This window comes from Antechinus flavipes, chromosome 5 (assembly GCF_016432865.1).
Source record: "Antechinus flavipes isolate AdamAnt ecotype Samford, QLD, Australia chromosome 5, AdamAnt_v2, whole genome shotgun sequence".
In the NCBI taxonomy this organism is placed as follows: domain Eukaryota; kingdom Metazoa; phylum Chordata; class Mammalia; order Dasyuromorphia; family Dasyuridae; genus Antechinus; species Antechinus flavipes.
The window spans coordinates 174,448,383-174,467,610 of NC_067402.1; the positions used below are offsets into that span (position 1 = coordinate 174,448,383).

The 19,228-nt window shown below is 35.1% G+C and overlaps 1 protein-coding gene across 4 annotated transcripts in view; it reads left to right on the forward strand.

Annotated features, from left to right (window-relative positions):
- DNAI7 (dynein axonemal intermediate chain 7) overlaps nt 1-19,228 on the forward strand; it is a 96,178-nt gene that overhangs the window by 46,347 nt on the left and 30,603 nt on the right. For all 4 annotated transcript variants that reach the window (XM_052001571.1, XM_052001575.1, XM_052001574.1 and 1 more), the window contains 3 exons: nt 3,917-4,063; nt 11,162-11,265; nt 16,215-16,527. In XM_052001571.1, coding sequence (XP_051857531.1) covers nt 3,917-4,063; nt 11,162-11,265; nt 16,215-16,527 — 564 coding nt within the window. The remainder of the gene's footprint in view (nt 1-3,916; nt 4,064-11,161; nt 11,266-16,214; nt 16,528-19,228) is intronic.

A 19,228-nucleotide genomic window follows, 5' to 3' on the forward strand; every position in this document is an offset into this window, starting at 1 on the left:
GAGGGATCTGTGTCCAAGAAGACTGAGGGAACCTCAGTTCATTAGGAATGCCAAGCTCAGATGTGTTACAGAGGTGAGGTGCCTGCCCTAAGTGAGAAGGAATCAGCATCCAGCAGGACAGGGATGCTGCTGACTGAGAGCACTTGTAGGAGAGATGGGAGCTTTTGGTTTGGGGTTCCTGGTCAGATAGGAGAGCTGCAGTGAAGCTAGAGGCACTATCCCCCATCCCACAATTAGAAGTGCTTACACTAATTCCTCTTAATAAACAAACAAACAAACAAAATGGCAAAGAAGAAAGAACTTCACTTTAGAAAGTTACTATAGGAACAGGAAAGACCAGGGTTCACCTTCAAGGAGGACACTGAAGTAAAAAAAAAGCTTCTACCCAAAAGAGTAACATGAAATGAATCCCTGCCCAGAGAGAATTTATAGAAGAACTCAAGAAAGAATTTAGAATTCAAATAGAACATCTTATAAGAAAAACAACAAATTTAGACAACAGATCAAGAAGACAAAATATAAAAATAATTGGATTGCCTGAAAGTTGTGACCAAAAAAAATCCATCACACAATAATGCAAAAAATAATTTAAAAAAATTGTCCTGAAATGATAGAACATGAGGGGAAAGTAGAAATAGAAAAAAAAATCACTTATCACCACTTCAACAAAATCCTTTGTGGAAAACACATAGGAATATCATTGCCAAATTTCAAAAGCCCCAGATGAAAGAGAAAATTTTGCAAAAAACAAGAAAAAAACAAATTAAATACACCAGAGGTACAATTAGAATTATACAGGACTTAGCAGCAGTCACAATAAAAGACCACAGGTCCTGGAATCATATCTACTTACCAATCAAAGGAACTAGATCTATGGTCAAAAACATCATATTCAGCAAAATTATTTATAATATTTAATGAAAAAAGATGGACATTCAATGAACTTGTAGATTTTCAGGACTTCTATCAACTAAACCCAAACTTAATAGAAAAATTTAATGTATAAGAGCCAATATAAAAATCAATTTTAAGGAATTCAACAAGGACAAATTGTTTTTTTAAATATGGGAAATATATACCATATGTTTAAGACTGACATCAGTAATAGGGTAGCTCAATAGAAAGATTGGGTTAGAGTTAAGGTAAAAATAGTAATGTTATGTAAATGAGGTACATAGGAAGAATAGACACAGAGGCATTAATGGGGGGGGGGTGAGAAGAGAGCTCATATTTCGGAAAACGTAGTCACATTGGGAATGGGTTAAATAGGTAACTCTACATATATTCCTTGAAGAGTATAGAAACCTCTAAAATCTATAAAGAAATAAAGGAGAGGGGAGGAGATGGCTCAGTGGATAGAGCGCCAGCCCTGAAGTCAGGAGGACCTGAGTTCAAAAAAAGAAAAAAAGAAATAAAGGAGGAGGCAGAAAAGATGGATGGAGAGGGGAAAGCAAAGGATGAGGGAAGAAGATAAGGGAGGGATTCATGGAAGGAGGAGGTTAAGTAATAACAAGACAAATTAAGAAGCAGAATTAAAGCAAAGAGTTTTCAGGGATAGGAAAGATATGTGTGTATGTATGTGTGTGTATGTATATGTGTATGTATACATATATATATATCTACATATGTTGTAGCTCACCTATACACCTTTGTGATTTGTATCTCTCAAATTCTTTTTCTGGGCAGCCAAACTCACTCAACATTAACCTGTGGAATGTGGTTACTGTGAATGTATGCAATCAGAAATAACTCTTGAACTCCCATCTTTTTCTGGACTTAATGTTTGACACTGAATCCTAAACACATTGCATAGGCAAATGGAATTACTCAAATAGGGATAAATAGAACATCCTCATCTCTATACAATGCTTTGCTTTTGGCTTTGGAATAACACATAATAGAACATATACCATATTATCATAAGCTTCTCTTTTCTTAGACAGTCACATTCTTCAGACCATACATATCACTTTGACTCCAGGAAATGTACTGATTGGTTTGTTTAGTTATCGATAGAGTCTCATTCTATGAGCAGGCAAGTTAGTATAGATAATGTAATACAGTTCCCAAATGCTCATGTCATCATGAAAGCCCAGTCATTAGGTGAAGACTGAAACTTTGGACCCCAAATTTAACTCCTCTTCCTTAATATCTTGGGATCAACCAAAAATTGATGCTGTTATAGTCAATACCTTTTTAGCTGATTTTTCTATCATTGGTTAGGTACTTCTTACTGCTTTTTTGCCATGGAGAACTCATCACACAAAGGTGTGCAGGTGAGGGCAGAACAAATGTAACAAGAAACCCTTCTTGTTCTGTTCATCTTTTTGTCTCCTCTGTCTTCCCTCCTCTTGCACTGGCTTCTTCAGTTCAAGTTTCTGACAGATGAGAGGTTTGTTAAATTTCCTCTCTCTTCAGTCTCTAAGTCTGAGGCTATTCTTCCTTGCTGTACTATCTAGTAGCTTTTGCTTGTCTACCATCTTTCTCATTTCCTACCTCCATTGATTTACTCAGCTAGAGAATAGGAAAGATAGTGAGAGACATTAGATTTTTTTCCCCAAGCATCCAAACTTCTTTCTAGTTATCTCATACACGTGTTCCTGAGTACAGCTGGGAAGGGTTATCCAAATTACCTGGGGCTCATTCCTGCCACAAATTAGAATAAGGGGGAGATGCCTTTCTAACATAGTGGAATGGGAAAAACTACCTAAAACTCCTCTTGCTATAGTTAGGATACATTATATATGAAAGATTTGCATTCTAGAAAGAAGGCACTAAAGTAAAATTATATGTACTTCCCACATATTTTCTCTTGAAAGCACTATATCACTGACCACCCTCTTCACCTTTTCATCAGTGAACGATGCTTTTACCTTTTTCCAAATACATCTACTCCCTTATCTTTTCACACAAAACAAAAACTGAATAAAAGTAGATATTGCTCTATTGTAACTATCAATTCTAGAACTCCTTTGGTTGCCATCACTAATACTTTTTACTCTTATGAGATTCATCATTCCATCTATAGCCCCCGATCCATATCCTTTGCGTAATTATCTACTGGCCATAGGGTCACTTTTTCTCTTTTTTTCAAAGAGTTGAGGACTGGCTCATATTTAATCTCCCTCTCTATCTCAGTGCCTGTCCTCATACTCAGGTGCCTTTGTGTCTCTTCAAACCCTTTGTCCTTATCAACCTCTTAAAACTTTAAGATAAACCTTAGTAAATCAGTCTCATAAACTTCCATAATCTTGATCTTTACTCCACCTTAGCTGCACGTATGGAGTATAATTTAGATCCCACTATATCCATGATCCTGAACTCTGAAATTCACCTTCTGTGATCATAACTATTTTGTATCTCTTTGACTCATTTCTTGTAACCTTCTCTGTCACTTCCCTATTTATCTTGTCAGCATCATTACTATTTTTCTGACTTTCCATGTGGCCTTTGCCTTTTGTGAAAGTGTGGGAGCAGAAGCAGCAGGAATAAATCAGCAATGGTGATCTCCCAATGGAACTGGGATAGGGTACCATCATGGTTTTGCAGCAATAAGAGGGACATAGAAGAAACCAGAAGAGGAGGAGGAGAAACAAGAATATTGGTTGCACCTAAAGAAGATGAATAACAAGTAGATAAGGGATTTCTAACTCCTGTAATATGTACTTTATTGTTTAGATGAAAACGGTTGGGGTTTTGAAGCTGATGGATTCCAGTTTTGAAGCTGATGGAATACTTTAATTTCAAGGAAAATATTTTACTTTTCAGCTGTATGGAATTATGATGAAATTGTGCTTGTATTTTGTGAATATAGGAAAGAATATGTTATTTTTCAATATAAAGTACATAATGTTTATTCCCTTCCAATTTTCCTCCTTTGTCAAGAGATTAATGTAGATCTTCTTCTACATTCTAGTTAATTGAGAAACTGGAATTAGCATTATTGGATACACCACCACATGAGCTGACACAGAAACAAATAGAACAATACCAAGGATCAATCCTAGAACTGCGAGAACTTCTTCACCTTAAATTCAGTGAAGCCACAGAAACTCTCCTTAAAGTAAGTGTAGTAGATTATTTGCTATGCTTAGTTCTTTTTGAAATGAAATAGAAATACTGTAGGAAATTTATGTTGTGCAATAATGAAATCTGCTTGTTTCATGCATAATCTTAAAACTTGCTACATACACAGTATTGGCCAGAATTGACACAATTATGTTAACTAATATGGGATATAAACTTCTTAAAAATAGTTGCTCCAGAAACAAGATACTTTTACTTTTTCATCTTATAATTCAAAAATACTAATATGTCATCTAATGCACCTGTCTCTTTCATATGGAACCCTCAGAATGTCTACTTCTGGTTTAATATACTCTGTGAGTAAACAAAAGAGTATTTCATGAATTCCATGAAAAAAAGCACTGGCTTTTTTTTTTTTCTAATGAGTCAGAAAATTCAATTAGTTAAAAGCAAAAGTTTTTAATGAGATAGTGTAGGAAGATTTACACCAGGTCATTCCTCATACAAACCTGGGGAAGAATTTCCACAAATATACACACCAGCAGTGAGGACAATGAGCATGAGTAGGGATCAAGCACTAAAGGTTCATACAAGGGGATTATGTATGGAGGGGTAACTCACATGTCAAATATCTGCAGAACCTCTGATGTTTTCTGGTGATGTCATTTGGCTATTTTGATTACGCTTGTTTCTGTGTATTGATCGAGGGTGTATTCCTCTGCTAGTCTCTGCTGATGTTGGCATCTAATTTTCTGTAGAATCTGCTATTAAAATATCTCTTGTAGGTATTACTCCTTAATACTATCTTGGGGTCATCTCTTTAGAAGCTTTCATTGGTCTGCTATAGTAAAGTGACTAGAACCTCTTGTGATAAAGGAAGTATGAAAGCTCTTTATTCATATCCACCACATTTGCTAGAACTATGTAAAGAAGCCCCTTGGGACATGTGGATTTCAAACTCAGTCCTGTACTACTTCAGTTTTTATAAAATATGTGGAAAGTTCAAGAGGAGGATCAAAGAAAAGATAAGACTAGTAATTGGTGTGTATGGGATCAAAATAGCTATTGATAAAGAGAAGCTAGAAATATTCAAATACCCTTTTGTTTCTCTCTTCTCTACCAAGGAAAATAGTTTTGAGACTATAAAAGAATGAACAATGGCCTTTCAAGTTGATTAAAGAATAATTGCTTTTTAAAATTTATTTATTTAATATTTTCCCCCACTTATATTGAAAACAATTTTTTTTTACATTTGTTAAGATTTTTGAGTTTTAGGTTCTTTCCCTTATCCCCACCCACAATTAAGAAACCACATGTGAAGTTATGCAAAACATTACCGTAAAAATCAAGTTGTTAAAGAAAACATAGATCTCCCACCCTAATGGAAATAAAAACTCTTAAGAAAAAATAACTTTAAAATAAAGAGATACAGTGACAGAGAATGCTCAATGTATATTCAGATCTGATCAGTTCTTTTTCTGGCTGTAGATAGGATTTTTCATCTTAAGTCCTTCAGACTAGGTGTGGATGATTGTACTACTGACAATTGTTATTTACAACATACAACATATAAAATTGTCTATTTACATATTACTGACAAAGTCATTTACAGCTAATCATCCCAGAACATTTCTATTAATTTATATATAGTGTATTTCACTTTGTTCATGGAGGACTTTCTAGGTTGTTTTTTTTTTTTTCCTGAGAGCATCCTGCTCATCATTTTCTAGAGAACAGTAATATTCCATCAGAGAAATTTGCTTCAGAAGTTTTTTTTTTAAATAATTACTATTGCTAATTATATTTCCCTCATTTATTCTCTCTCCCTTTTCACCCCCTCCCTCCTCAAAAGTGTTTTGTTACTGACCATTCCCTTCCCAACTATGATCTCTCTTTATCATTGTGGTTCCGCTTCCCACCTCTAATTCCCCTCCTATTTTCCTGCTGGGCAAGAAAGGTTTCTAAACCCTTATTGAATACATAGGTTATTTCCTATTTGAGCCAATTCTGATGAGAGTAAGGTTCACTAGTCCCTCTTTCCTGCCTTTGTCCCTCCACTGTAAAAGTTTTTTCTTGCCTTTTTTTTTTACGGCAGATAATTTGCACCATTCCATTCCCTCTTTCCTTTTCTCCAGTATATTCCTCTCCCTCCCCTTAATTTCATCATTAAAAAAAAAAGCTATTATCCCTTCATATTCAATACAACCATATATCTATATATCTATACATAATCCTTCTAATTGCCATAATAATGAGAATATTTTAATGAGATACAAGGATCATCCTCTCATGTAGGAATGTAACCAGATAAACCTTAAGTCCTTTATGATATCACTTTCCTGATTACCTCCTTTGCTTTAAAGAATCCTGTATTTGAAAATTAAATTTTCCATTCAGTTCTGATCTTTTCATCATGAATGCTTGAAAATCCTCTGTTTCACTGAATGACCACCTTTATACTCAGTTTTGCTGGATAGGGAATTCTTGCTTGCAATCCTAGCTCCATTGCTCTCTAATCCAAGCTCTCTGATACTTTAATGCAGAAGCTGCTAAATCTTATGTTATCCTGACTGTTATTCCACTATTCTTGAATTATTTCTGGATGCTTGAAATATTTTCTCCTTGACCTGGGAAATTTTGGAATTTGCTATAATATTCCTGGGAATTTTTATTTTGGGGTCTCTATTAGGAGATAATCAGTGGATTCTTTCAATTTCTATTTTACTATCTGGTTCTAGAATGTCAGGACAGTTTTCCTTGATAATTTCTTGAAAGATGATTTTTTTGTCACTTTTTTTTTGTCATAACTTTCAGGTAGACCAATAATTTTTACATATCTTTTCTGGATCCATTTTCCAGGTCAATTGTTTTTCCAATGAGCTATTTCACATTTTTCTATTTTTTTCATTTTTTGGGGGGTTTTGCTTTATTGTGTCTTGATTTCTAATAGTCATTAGCTTCCATTTGCTCAATTCTATTTTTTAAAGAGTTATTTTCTTCAGCGAGATTTTGTACCTCCTTTCACAGTTGACCAATTTTGCTTGTTAAGGCATTTTTCTCCTCATTTTTTGTGTTTCCTTTTGCACCTCTCTCAAATTTTTTTCTAATTTTCCCTCTATCTCTCTTACTTAATTTCAAGGCTCTTCTATGGTCTGAGCCCAATTCTTATTTTTCTTGGAGGTTTTGGATGTAGGAGCTTTGACTTTGTTATCATTTCTGAATGTGTATTTTTATCTTTCTTGTCACCATTATAATTTTCAGTGATCAGAAACTTTTTTTTGGTTTTCTGCTCATTTTTTAAGTCTATTACTTGGCTTTTAACTTGTTTATTAAGGTAGGGCTCTGTTTCCAGGGTGGAGGGTGCACTGTCTCAAGCTTCAGGGGGTTTGTGCTATTGTTTTCTGAATCCTTCTAGGAATCGACCACAAGCCCTGGAGCTGTTAGGTGTGTCTCTGCCCCACTGAAGCTGTAAGAGCTAGTGTGTTGGCTGGGAATAGGGCTCCTCTGACCAGGGCTGCATTGGTACTGCACTTCAGACTCCCATCTCACTGCCACAGATCCTCTCTACTGACCTTCTGAGTCCTCCCTGGTGTCTCAAGGCTGAGAGATCCAGAAACCTCCAGCACTGCTGCTGATTCAGAGGTCCTGCCTCACTGAAGCTGGGGTCCAAGTCAGAGCAGGGGCCCCAGGCGGGCCTGTCCTGGGACTGGGCACAGGGGTCCCACTCTGGTTCCACAGACCTTTTCTGCTATGCTGGGTCTGGGTCCAGGGCTGCATTAACACCCCTACTCTGATGACACAGACCTTTTCTGCTGAACTCCTAAGTTGTCTTTTATGGAAAATGTTCTACTCTTATCTTTTTGGGTGTTCTGATGTTCTAAAATCTATTTTGAGTCATTATTTAAAGGAATTTGGAGCAATTTGGAAGAGAGATTGGACAAGTTCCTGCCTTTACTTTACCATCTTTAAATAAGTAAATGAATGAATGAATAAATAAATAGGTAGGTAGATATAGACATATAAATGCTTATGTACACACACATACATACATGTATATGTACACACACACATACACACACACACACACACATATATATATACATATATATATATGTATATATTTTTAAAAATCTAAGTTAGCTTCTGCTTTTTTTCTCTATATCAGAATTATTTACCATCAGTCTAGAAAAGACCTGAGAGCTTTAGTGCCCTGCAATGTTATCATGAGTGAACAATGTGATGTGGGCCAGATCTTTAAGTTGTGTTAAAGGAGGCAAAGTGTCCAAATCAGGGCAGTTAGATGGCACAGTGTGTAGAATGTGCTTGACTTGGAGTTAGGAAAGAGCAGAAGACTTAGGACATTTCCAGTGTTCTATTCTGGCCTCAGACATTTCCAGTGGTCACTCTGGGCAAATAACTTAAATCTTATTTGCTTAAGTTTCCTCATCTATAATATGAGGTAGAAAAGAGAATGGCAAACTCTTGTACTATCTTTGCCGAGAAAACTCCAAATGGGGCTACAAAGAGTTGGAGAAGACTGAACAACAACAAAGTATCCAAGTTGAGGGAAATCATATTTCTATACTTAGTCATGGTCAGATCATATTTGGAGTAATTATTTTTTAGTTTGGGGGACCATATTTTAGGACAGAGATAATCTGGGGAGTGATTTGAGATGACAAAGGACTGTCCTCTGTAAGGATTACTGCAAGGGGGTATTTGTCCTAAAGAGAAGGAGACTTAGGAGATTTCCATTGTCCTTAGAAATTTCAGGAGTAAAAATGTTTTGCTTTACCTCAGAGGGAAACACTTGGGGCAGAGAGTGCAATCACTGAGAAACTCAATGTAAGAAAACATTTCCTAAAAGTTATAACTGTTCAGGAATGATATGGGGCTATTTTGGGAGATAGTTGGCACTTGTTCAAAATCCTCAAGCAAAAGCTGGATTTTGTCTATTTAAAAAGCCATTGATTGTAGTGGAATTCTCTATCAGGTATGAATCGGACTAGATGATTTTGAAAATCTCTTTCATTGCTGAGAGTTTGTAATTCTTTGGCCTTCACCTCATAATCAAGAAAGCCTCTAAATTCTATGTTAACTGAATTTTTGGTTTGAGGCACAGCAATTGTACAATCTATAAGTTACTAGATCTGGGTCTTTACAGTACTTGGCACATAGTAGTAGGTTCTTAAATGCTTATTGATGACTTGAAAAGGGGTTATAGTTTAATGGTAAAAGAATGGGAAGAGATTTTATAATTAATAGTTGTTTTATAATTAATAGTTGACATCTGGTAATTTCAGGAGCAATTTTATTTTCAAATTAGTCACAGAATTTAATTAATAAAGGAATTTTTTTAAAATTAAAGAAGATGAATAAGCCTATATTCATTCATTTGCTTATTCAATAGACATTTGTTTGTCACTTATGTTATACAGAAAACTGCTACTCATTTAAAGTGATAATTTTTTTTGATAACTTACAAATCTTTTGAAAGCTATCCCACGTTTAAAGCCTATTCTGGATTAGCTTCTACTGAAAATTCATAACTCACTGTACACATAACAGTACAAAGGAACTGGTACTGTTCCTTTATCAGATCTATCAGAAGAGAGATAGAAGTTCAAAACAATTGATTCATAATTAAGCAGAATTGCAAAAAAAGACATAACAATTTTGCCATACTCTTGCAGTATTTCCTCTTGCAGATTTCCATGTCATCAGTGGTAGCAGACATGTCTGGCAAAACTTCATGTACCATATACACTCATGACCATATTCTTGTTGAATAATCTTTATCCTTAAAACCACCATTTGCCCCTTATTCCTGGCCTTCTTTCTTGGCGCTGATAGCTGCTCTGTCCTTAAACTAGAGACTATTTTGTTACAAACCTTTATTGTGCTCTCTTAATTAGGCTATTCTTTTCAGGTTCTTCAGTGTCATCTGTTGGAATTAAAATTGAATTAGAACTGCTTATGTGATTTTTTTTCCACAAAAAAGAAGAGATCCTTGTCTCCTTTCTCCATAGCATCAGGATACTTTTAGTTCCTTTTCTTTGAGTTTAGACCTCTAGATACATCAACTTAAAAGCTGAGCTTTAAGAAGCTAAAAGAAATTTGGGTTTAGATTTTTTTTCTGTCTTTCAAATTCCTGTGCTTAGTTTTGACCTGAGTGAACTCTTAAAAAAATGCCTTTCAGTTTTTTTTTTCCAGTCTCCTTCATGCCTCTTGTGATCTAGGCAAATAATTTTTGGATTACCAGTATCCAAGACTGAAAGTTTAAAAGGAACTGGATGGGACTACTAACCTTTTCTCTTTCATTCATGTCAACCACAAAATTGTGGGTCTCTTTCCAATTTATAACACACAACATTTGTCCTCAAGGATAAAGTCAAGAAGACATATTATTTGGAGTTTTCTTTCTTTCCTTCTGTTTCATTTCTATGGAACCTTAATTATTCTAAGACCATACTGAAAGAGCCATTCTGGCTCTGGAGGCAGAGGACCTGGCTTTATAGTCCACTGTGGAGACTTACTACTGGGGCAAGCCTATTTGGACTTGGGTTTTCTTACATAGAAAATGAAGGGATTGAATTAGGTGACTTTAAAGTCTCTTATAGCTCTATTTGTTTCTTCCACTATTGTGGAGAAAACTCCAGTGTAAATGCCAATTTCCCTAATATCTCTAGGATCAAATACAAACTCCTCCATTTGGCATTCAAAGCTCTTCATAACTTGGCTCCAAATTACATTCCCACTAATAATACACATTGCTCTTCTATACACAGGATGGATTCTGACTATATTGGCCACCTTACTGTTCCTCAAGACATTCAAGTATTGTCTTTTATAAGAAACATGTCCTGTTTCTTCCAATAGCTAGAGGATTTCCACGCAAAATTGATTTGTATTTAATTTTGTACGTACATATAGATGTACATGGTTTCTTCCCCCAATAGAACGTAAGCTCCTTGAAGGCAGGTACTGTTTTGCATTTGCTTTTGTATGCCTGGTGTCTAGTGCAGTACCTGCTAAGTGCTTAATAAATATCTTTTGATTAATTCATTGATTGTTGGATAGTAAAGAGGGCTCCTAGATTTTTGGAACTTTACTTTTTGTTGTTTTTGATTTACAGGAAGCCAGTTCTTTAGTCGATACTGACAGTGGAAATATGGAGAAGATCATTAAAGATGAAAATGTCACTTTGTATATTTGGGCAAACCTCAAGAAGAATCCAAAGTAATTCCATAATTTGTTGGGTTTTTTCTTTTTGGCAGAAAAAATGAGTAAACTCAAAAAGAAATTTCTTTTATAAATGAAAGAAACATTTCCTATATTTCCTAATTTCAAAAATTTGAGAGTTGCAGTTGACTCAAATTGAATTCCCTAATACTTGAATCATAATGAACAAACAGATAGAACCACTTACCTTAATGAAGCTTATAATTAAGTAGACAATATTATTACCTTTTTTTTTTTTTTTTGCCATTTTGGTTTCAAGTGAACAAACAGATAGAAACACTTGCCTTAATGAAGCTTATAATTAAGTAGACAATATTATTATCTTTTTTTTTTTTTTTTTTGCCATTTTGGTTTCAAGGGAGTTGAATGAAATTTTCCTCAAATTTACAGCAAGATCAATTTGAATCAACAGTATGACATGGCAGTCAAAAAAGTAATGCAATCAATCCTAGAATTCAAAGAACTTCCTGAGACTTGCCAAGTCTGGCAACCACTACCTACATGTAGGAATAAATAATACTGGTGGAACAAGCCCAGTATAGATAGCATTTTAATATGGAGTATGATGAGTATCAGTAAATTAGAAGAATTGGGAACACAGGTGTTATTTTCATTAATGTTACATTTTGACTGTTAGGCATTTTGAAAGAAAAAGGAGGATGTGGAAGGAGAGAAAACAGTTGGCTACAAAGATGGCTGGGGAAAATTGGGATTCAGATTTCAGAACATCTTATGATAAAGGAACATGGCTTTAGGGTGGGAATAGAATGCATCCAGTTAGGACTAAGAAAAATATATTTGCTTAAAGATTCAATGGTCTGATCTGATAGGCATTAAACTGGAAAAAAAGGGACAATTGCCCAGATAAAGTTGTCAAATCATAAACTGAAGAAAGTAACAATTATGCCCCAGGAATAATAACAGTGAAAGGACTTAATAATTTGCAGGAGAAAATAAATCTGATAGTGTGGGTCATATGGCTTGAATATTGTAATGCAAACATTTACTTCAAAGGGAGATTTAAAATTTTTAACCACATTTATACTCATATTCATATATTTTAAAAAATACAATGATCTTGAGGCATAAAACATGGGAGAGAGAATATGAATGAAGATATGAGAGGAAGAAGACATAGAAGAGAGATTGTGGTAAGTATATATTATAGGTCAGGTGACTGGAAGGCTTCTTTCTACCTATGTGACTGGAAAATTAGTGTAATTTCCTAAGTTTCAACATTTGTAAAATGAACTAGATGATCACTGAGGTTCCATTCAGCTGTCAGGTTCAGGATTGTTAAGCTCTAAACACTAAAATGCTATTAACTTGTTAGTGAAATAGGCACTTGGAAGGAAATAAAAGACATTTTACTATTCAAAGTAGATAAGGAGGCTGCCTATTAAGTTGAATTCTGCCCTTGAGATTTATTAATTGTGTGATCCCTTTTTTGAGAATCTTTAAGGAATTGTGGAGGATAATAATGGTGCTGTGGGGACTATTAAGTTTTATATCAGTTTTAAAAAGGGGAAGACTAAACTATAAGCAAATAAATTGGACATTGGTTCATGGGAAATCTAACACTTTATTTTAATAGACCATTAGATGTTTTGACCTCTTATTAGTTTAGTCAGCCAGTATTTATTAAAAAACAAATCATTCCAGGACAACTTCAGGCTTAGTCACCTGTCAGTATGTTAGGGACATACCATTAGATACACCGCCTGACTTTGAGTGAGATATTAGAAGGAATCTTTCCTGGTATCCTTTTACTTACTGTTCCAGCTTTTTAATTTTCTCTTCAAATTTTCCCTAGGTTTCTTTTCTTTTCTTATTTTTTTCTTCTGCTGCTTTCATTTTTCTAAAATACTTTTTATTTCTTTTAAAATATTATTGCTTCATCTATTCCAGAAATTCTGGTTGACTTATGTCCAAGCTGTGATTGTCTTTGAGGTTTTGCTTATAGATGTTTGGAGTCCTCTTTTTGGGGATTTATGTCTTAAACCTCCCTGTCACCAACATAGCTGTTATTAATGTGATTCTTTTTTTGTTTATTCATTCTTTCAGCTTACTTCCTGATTTAAGACTTTATTTAGAGTCAAGTTCTGCATAGTTCTGGGGAGAGTGTCTAACCAAACTTCTTGGATCCTTCAGTTGGTTTCTTGGGAATACTGGATATTGTGTTATTTCAGGATCTCAGGGGCAGTTCGTGATCAGGCTATGGACCTGAAAGTTTTTAGTGCTCCTGATGTGGTCTGATTCTTATTAAGGTTCTCATGGACTGAGCTTTGCAAGTTCCTGACCTGGGTTTGGGGTCTGTTGTCATGTCTCTAATTGAAAGTTCCAGTGAATTACATCTGGATTCCATTAGCTAAGTGGAAAGTTCAAAGTGACAGAACACCAGGCTTCCCCTTGCTTTGAAATTCCTGATCAGGCCAGTTTGCCACAGGCCTTGGACTGAGCTAGAGGCTAGAACTAAGATTCTGTTCTATTCTTGGGTTAGAGACATACAGCTACTGTTTGCTTTTGGATTTGTTCCTTGTTCATATACAAAGCTTGTGAGCTTCAACGTTCTTACCTTGGGATCCCTTCCAGAAATATAGCTCCCCTCCTGGTCTAAGACTGGATAGTAAAGCATGGAGCTGCCTGTTGGCACACATTCCCATATTCAGCACAAGACTGGAGTTCTGTATGAGTATGGCAACATTATTGCTTTTATGCCCAACCTCAGTTTTCCTTGCATTTTCATGCTCTAGAATACACCCTTTGGACCCTGTTCCCATCCCCAATCCCTTTGCCTCTCTCCCAGAGCTGTTCTGGGCTGGAATCACTTTGATTTTTTTCTTAGATTTCCCAATCAGGGCTTGGATTGGTATATTTTATGAATTTTTGTGTAGGGATTGTATTAGATGAGCAGGGCTAAACTTTTTTTCTGATGCTCGGCCATCTTGATTCCACTTCCTTTTCATACTGTTATAATTAAGATGAGAACTGTGTTATAATATACTTTGGTAAATTTTGGAACTAGTTGAGTGATTGACTCTTTAGTATGAAGACCATAGCTAAGAAGATGAAATTTTGAAAGGGATCAATGTAAAATCCACTTCTTGGATTGCAAAAGGAACTGAACAAGAATATAAGAAGGACATGACAAAAAAGAAGTTCGTGTGAGAATCTGCCCCCTCCAACCCCAAACAAAAAATAAAACTTGAGCATTTCATTATATAGTCAGCTCATTATGAGAAATAGTGTGATATGTTATATCAGAGGCAGAGTGAAGCCCAGGTCTTCCTGGCCTCAAAGTGTTGTCTCTGCTCGCTATGCCATGTTGTCTTCATTAATGCCATCTTGAGATTCATTAATAGTAATAAAATGTCCTGAATAGTGAATTATATTGATCTTGTTATCTTCTGCCCTGGTCAAAACACATATAAAGTGTATTGTGTTTATTTAGGGTGCTAGATTTTTGGTAGAACATGAACAAGTTAGGGCAGATCTAGAGTTTTGAAATCATTCTGTGTGAAACTTCATTTGGAACTTATTGCCTCTGAGAACCTCATTATCCTGTAGAACCACCTCATCTCTGGAACTCATGCCTCCTCATCTCCTTAGCCCTGCAGGTGAAGAGTAGAGAGTGAACAGCTCCTCCCAAATCTTTCATTCAAGAATGGGCCCCAGGCTAGCTGGCTCTGCATCTCCCAACATCTTATACTCCTCTGTCTCCATCATTTCCCTACCATTTCTGTTCTCTCATCCTTCCCCATCTTTTCAGCTTCCTTTTCTAGATTGTCACATTAAAGAGATTAAGAGGATTTGATTAGGTTCTAAATATCTGAATGATCTCCCCTAGAAAACAAATCAATCTTATTTTGCTTAGATTCAGAAGGTAACTTAATATTTTTTTCTCCTCAATTCAATTAGCATTTATTTAGTGGCCCTACCATGTGCCAAGAACTGAGTTAAGCTTTTTATAAATATCATCTCATTTGATCTTCATCACAAGTCTGTAGGGTAGGGACTATTATGGTCAGGAAACTAAGGTAGACAGTTTAAATGTCTTGCTCAGGATCATATGTCTAGGAAGAGTTTGATTTTGCCTTCCTAACTAAGCCTAGAGTTCTATAATTCTAGCTTGTTGAGACTATAGTCAGGGGGAACTATTTAGGAGGCTATTGTAATAGTATAGATAAGAAATGTCAATGACAGAATTAGGGTAGGATGAGGACCCTAGTTATAGAAAGTTGATTTCAACTACAAATTTCTTAATAATTAGTTGTCTCAAAGTAGAGTGAGTTTGGTAGACAGGTTTTCACTGTCAATGAAGTTTTTTAAATTTTAAGCAAGATGACTACTTGTCATGGACATCTTTTAGGGAGATCCATATTTCAGGTAAGTACATATTAGACTGGATAGCCTTCCAGTTTGCCATTACGTACCTTTCAACTGTAAAATTCTATGACTTTGTTAAGAGAGAGAAACAAGACAAAGAGTGAGAGAGAAGAGAGAGTAAATGAAAGAGAGAGACAGAGAAGGTTATATGAGGTTTAGAGATTTGTACTTGGGGTCAATGGGTTCCAACCTGGTTTGAAATCCAGCTCTAGATATATACTATTTGGGTGACCTCAGACACTAGCTTTGTGGTTAAGAGGCAGTTAGCTGGTGCAGTGGACAGAGTATTGGGACTCAATGCTGGAATTGAATAAATTTGAATATGGCCTCATTTAACTATATGAATAAGCTTAATCTAATCATTTAACTACCTTTTGCCCCAATTTCCTCATCTGTAAAATGGGGATAATAGTAACATCTACTTTCCAGGGTTTTTATGAAGATAAAGTAAAATAACATGTAAAGTGCTGTGTAAATCTTAATTGTTTATTATTAATATCATTAATTTACATGATACCTTTATTACCAGAAACTCATTTTTAATGAAAATTTATTAACAGGTATAAAAGGATCAAATTTGGTGACACAGGAGTTGGATTTGAACTTCCAAAGGCACTAGCAACAAGTGATATTGCTGTCCGTATCTTTCATACTAATTATGATCACATTTCTCCATTGCCTGTGATTCTAAAGCCAGTAAAATCAGAAATCACTGACACAATTATTGAAGATTCTGCAGAAAAAGAAACTGCTAAGGATGAAGAAGTTCCTCAGGCAAGCTTAGAGGAAGTAGTTCAAAATCAAGAATTAATGACCTCTTCAATTTTTGAAATGGACACAAAAACGGAATCATCCCTTGTTATTTTCAAAAAGGTAGGATGGTCTCAAAAAAGGGAAACCCCTTTTCAGGTCATTGGTGTCATTATGATTCTTATGATCCCTCTTACAACATTTTTAAAATTTTTTGTTGAAACTTTTTATTTTCAAAACATATGCAAAGATAATTTTTCAACACTGACCCTTGAAAAACCTTGAGTTTCAATTTTTTCCCACTTTCTCCCATCCCCTCCTCTAGATAGCATGTAATCCACTAAATGTTAAACATGGTAAAGATATATGTTAAATCTGATATAAGCATCATATTTATACAATTATCTTGCTGCACAAGAAAAATCAGGTGAAAAAGGAAAAAAAAATTGAGAAAGAAAATAAAATTCAAGCAAACCACAACAAAAAGAGTGAAAATGCTATGTTGTGATTCACCCTCAGTTCCCCAGGCCTCTCTCTGGGTGTAGATGGCTCTCATCATCACAAGATCATTGGAACTGGCCTGAATCATCTCATTGTTGAAAAGAGCCAGGTCCATCAGAATTGATCATAGTATAATCTTGTTGCCATCCTCTTACAATATCTTAAAGCAGTCTGAATGAAATGTCTTTTCTAGCATCTTAAATTTCTTTTCTTTCTCTCATTTTGTTCTTCTTCCCCTTACAATTAATCTCAAAGGAGTCAGATTGATATTCATAATCTGTATGTATTGTTTTATTCAGAGTTTGTACTTAGAGCTGTGTATAAACTAATTTCTTTCTATGTCATATTGTAGTTTTAAATGCTTTAAGGGTGAAGGTTTTGAATACCATCAGAAAATTGAATGGACACAGAAAGGAGTACACTTTCTTTTTGGTAGTTCATGGAATCTATAAAAAAAATTGGCCATGTATTAGGGACATAAAGACCTCAAAATCAAATGCAGAAAGGCAGAAATAGTAAATGCATTTTTTTCAGATCACAATGCAATAAAAATTACATTCAATAAAAGGCCAAGGGAAAATAGACCAAAAAGTAATTGGAAACTAAATAATCTCATCCCAAGTGAAAGATTAACATAATAAAGAGACCTCTGGCCATAATCTTGCCAGATGGATACCTTCTCACTTCTCCCTCCCAAACTATCCCCATAGGATAACCTATTTTTTTTCCCTTGATGATAAAGACTTCTTTGAACTCCTGGGGGATAACCTCATCTTGCCAGATAGCCTAGAAGATTTCAATCAGCTTTTACATGGGCAGTGGTCTCCTACCTTGTAAGTCTCAGCTATAATAATGCCTTTATCTTTTGTTCTATTTTCCCTTGGCCTTTTATTGAATGTAATTTTTATTGCATTGTGATCTGAAAAAAATACATTTACTATTTCTGCCTTTCTGCATTTGATTTTGAAGTCGTTATGTCCTAATATATAGTCAATTTTTGTATAGGTTCCATGAACTACCGAGAAGAAAGTGTACTCCTTTCTGTGTCCATTCAATTTTCTCCAAAGATCTATCATACCTAACTTTTCTAGTATTCTATTTACCTCTTTAAGTTCTTTCTTATTTATTTTGTGGTTTGATTTATCTAGTTCTTAGAGAACAAGGTTGAGATCTCCCAATATTATAGTTTTGCTGTCTATTTCTTCTTGCACCTCTTTTAAATTCTCCTTTAAGAATTTTCACGCTATACCATTTGGTACATATATATTTAGTATTGATACTGTTTCGTTACCTATGGTGCCCTTTAGCAAGAGATAGTTTCCTTCCTTATCTCTTTTAATTAGACCAAATTTTGCTTTTGCCTAATCTAAGATCAGGATGGCTACTCCTGCTTTTTTTACTTCACTTGAAGCATAATAGATTCTGCTTCAGCCTTTTACCTTTATTCTATATGTATTTCTCTTCTTTAAATGTATTACTTATAAACAACATATTGTAGGATTTTGGCTTTTAATCCAGTCTGCTATCTGCTTATATTTTATGGGAGAGTTCACCCCATTCATACTTACAGTTAAAACTAATAATTCTGTATTTCCTACTGTCTTATTAACCCCAAATTATACTTTTCTCTTCCCCTCTTTCTCAGTATTTTATACTTAGGAGCACTATTTACCTCAAGCAGAGCCCTTCCTCTTTAGAGTCCCTCCCCCTTTTTTATACCTTTCCCCTATTATTTTTGTTTTCCCTTCTATTTAGCCTATCCCTTCCCTTTTCCCCTTTCCCTTCCTACTTTTCTATAAGGTGAGAGAAGTTTCTGGGTGAAACCAAACATGCCTAATATTTTCTCTTTGAGCCAAATCTGATGAGAGTAAGATTCACACAATGTTCAATCTCTCCTTCTTTCCCTCAATTATAATAAGTTTTCTTTGCCTCTTCCTGAGATGTAATTTCCCTCATTTTATTTCCACTTTCCCCCCTTTTTTTGGTACAATCCTCTTTCCAACTCTAGTTTCTTTTTGATATTATAACAATAAAATCAGATTATACATGTACTCTTTATGCATACTTATAACAGAAATACAGTTCTTGAGAGTTTTTTTTACTTTTTTATGTTTCTCTTGAGTTCTATATTTGGAGGTCACATTTTTTATTTACTCTGATCTTTTCATTAGAAATAAATGGAATTCATCTGTTTCATTAAGTGTTCATCTTCTTCCCTGAAAGAAAACGCTCAGTTCAGCTGGGGTAATTTATTCTTGGCTGCATTCCAAGTTCCTTTGCCTTTCAGAATATCAGATTCCAGGCCCTTTGATCCTTTAAGGTG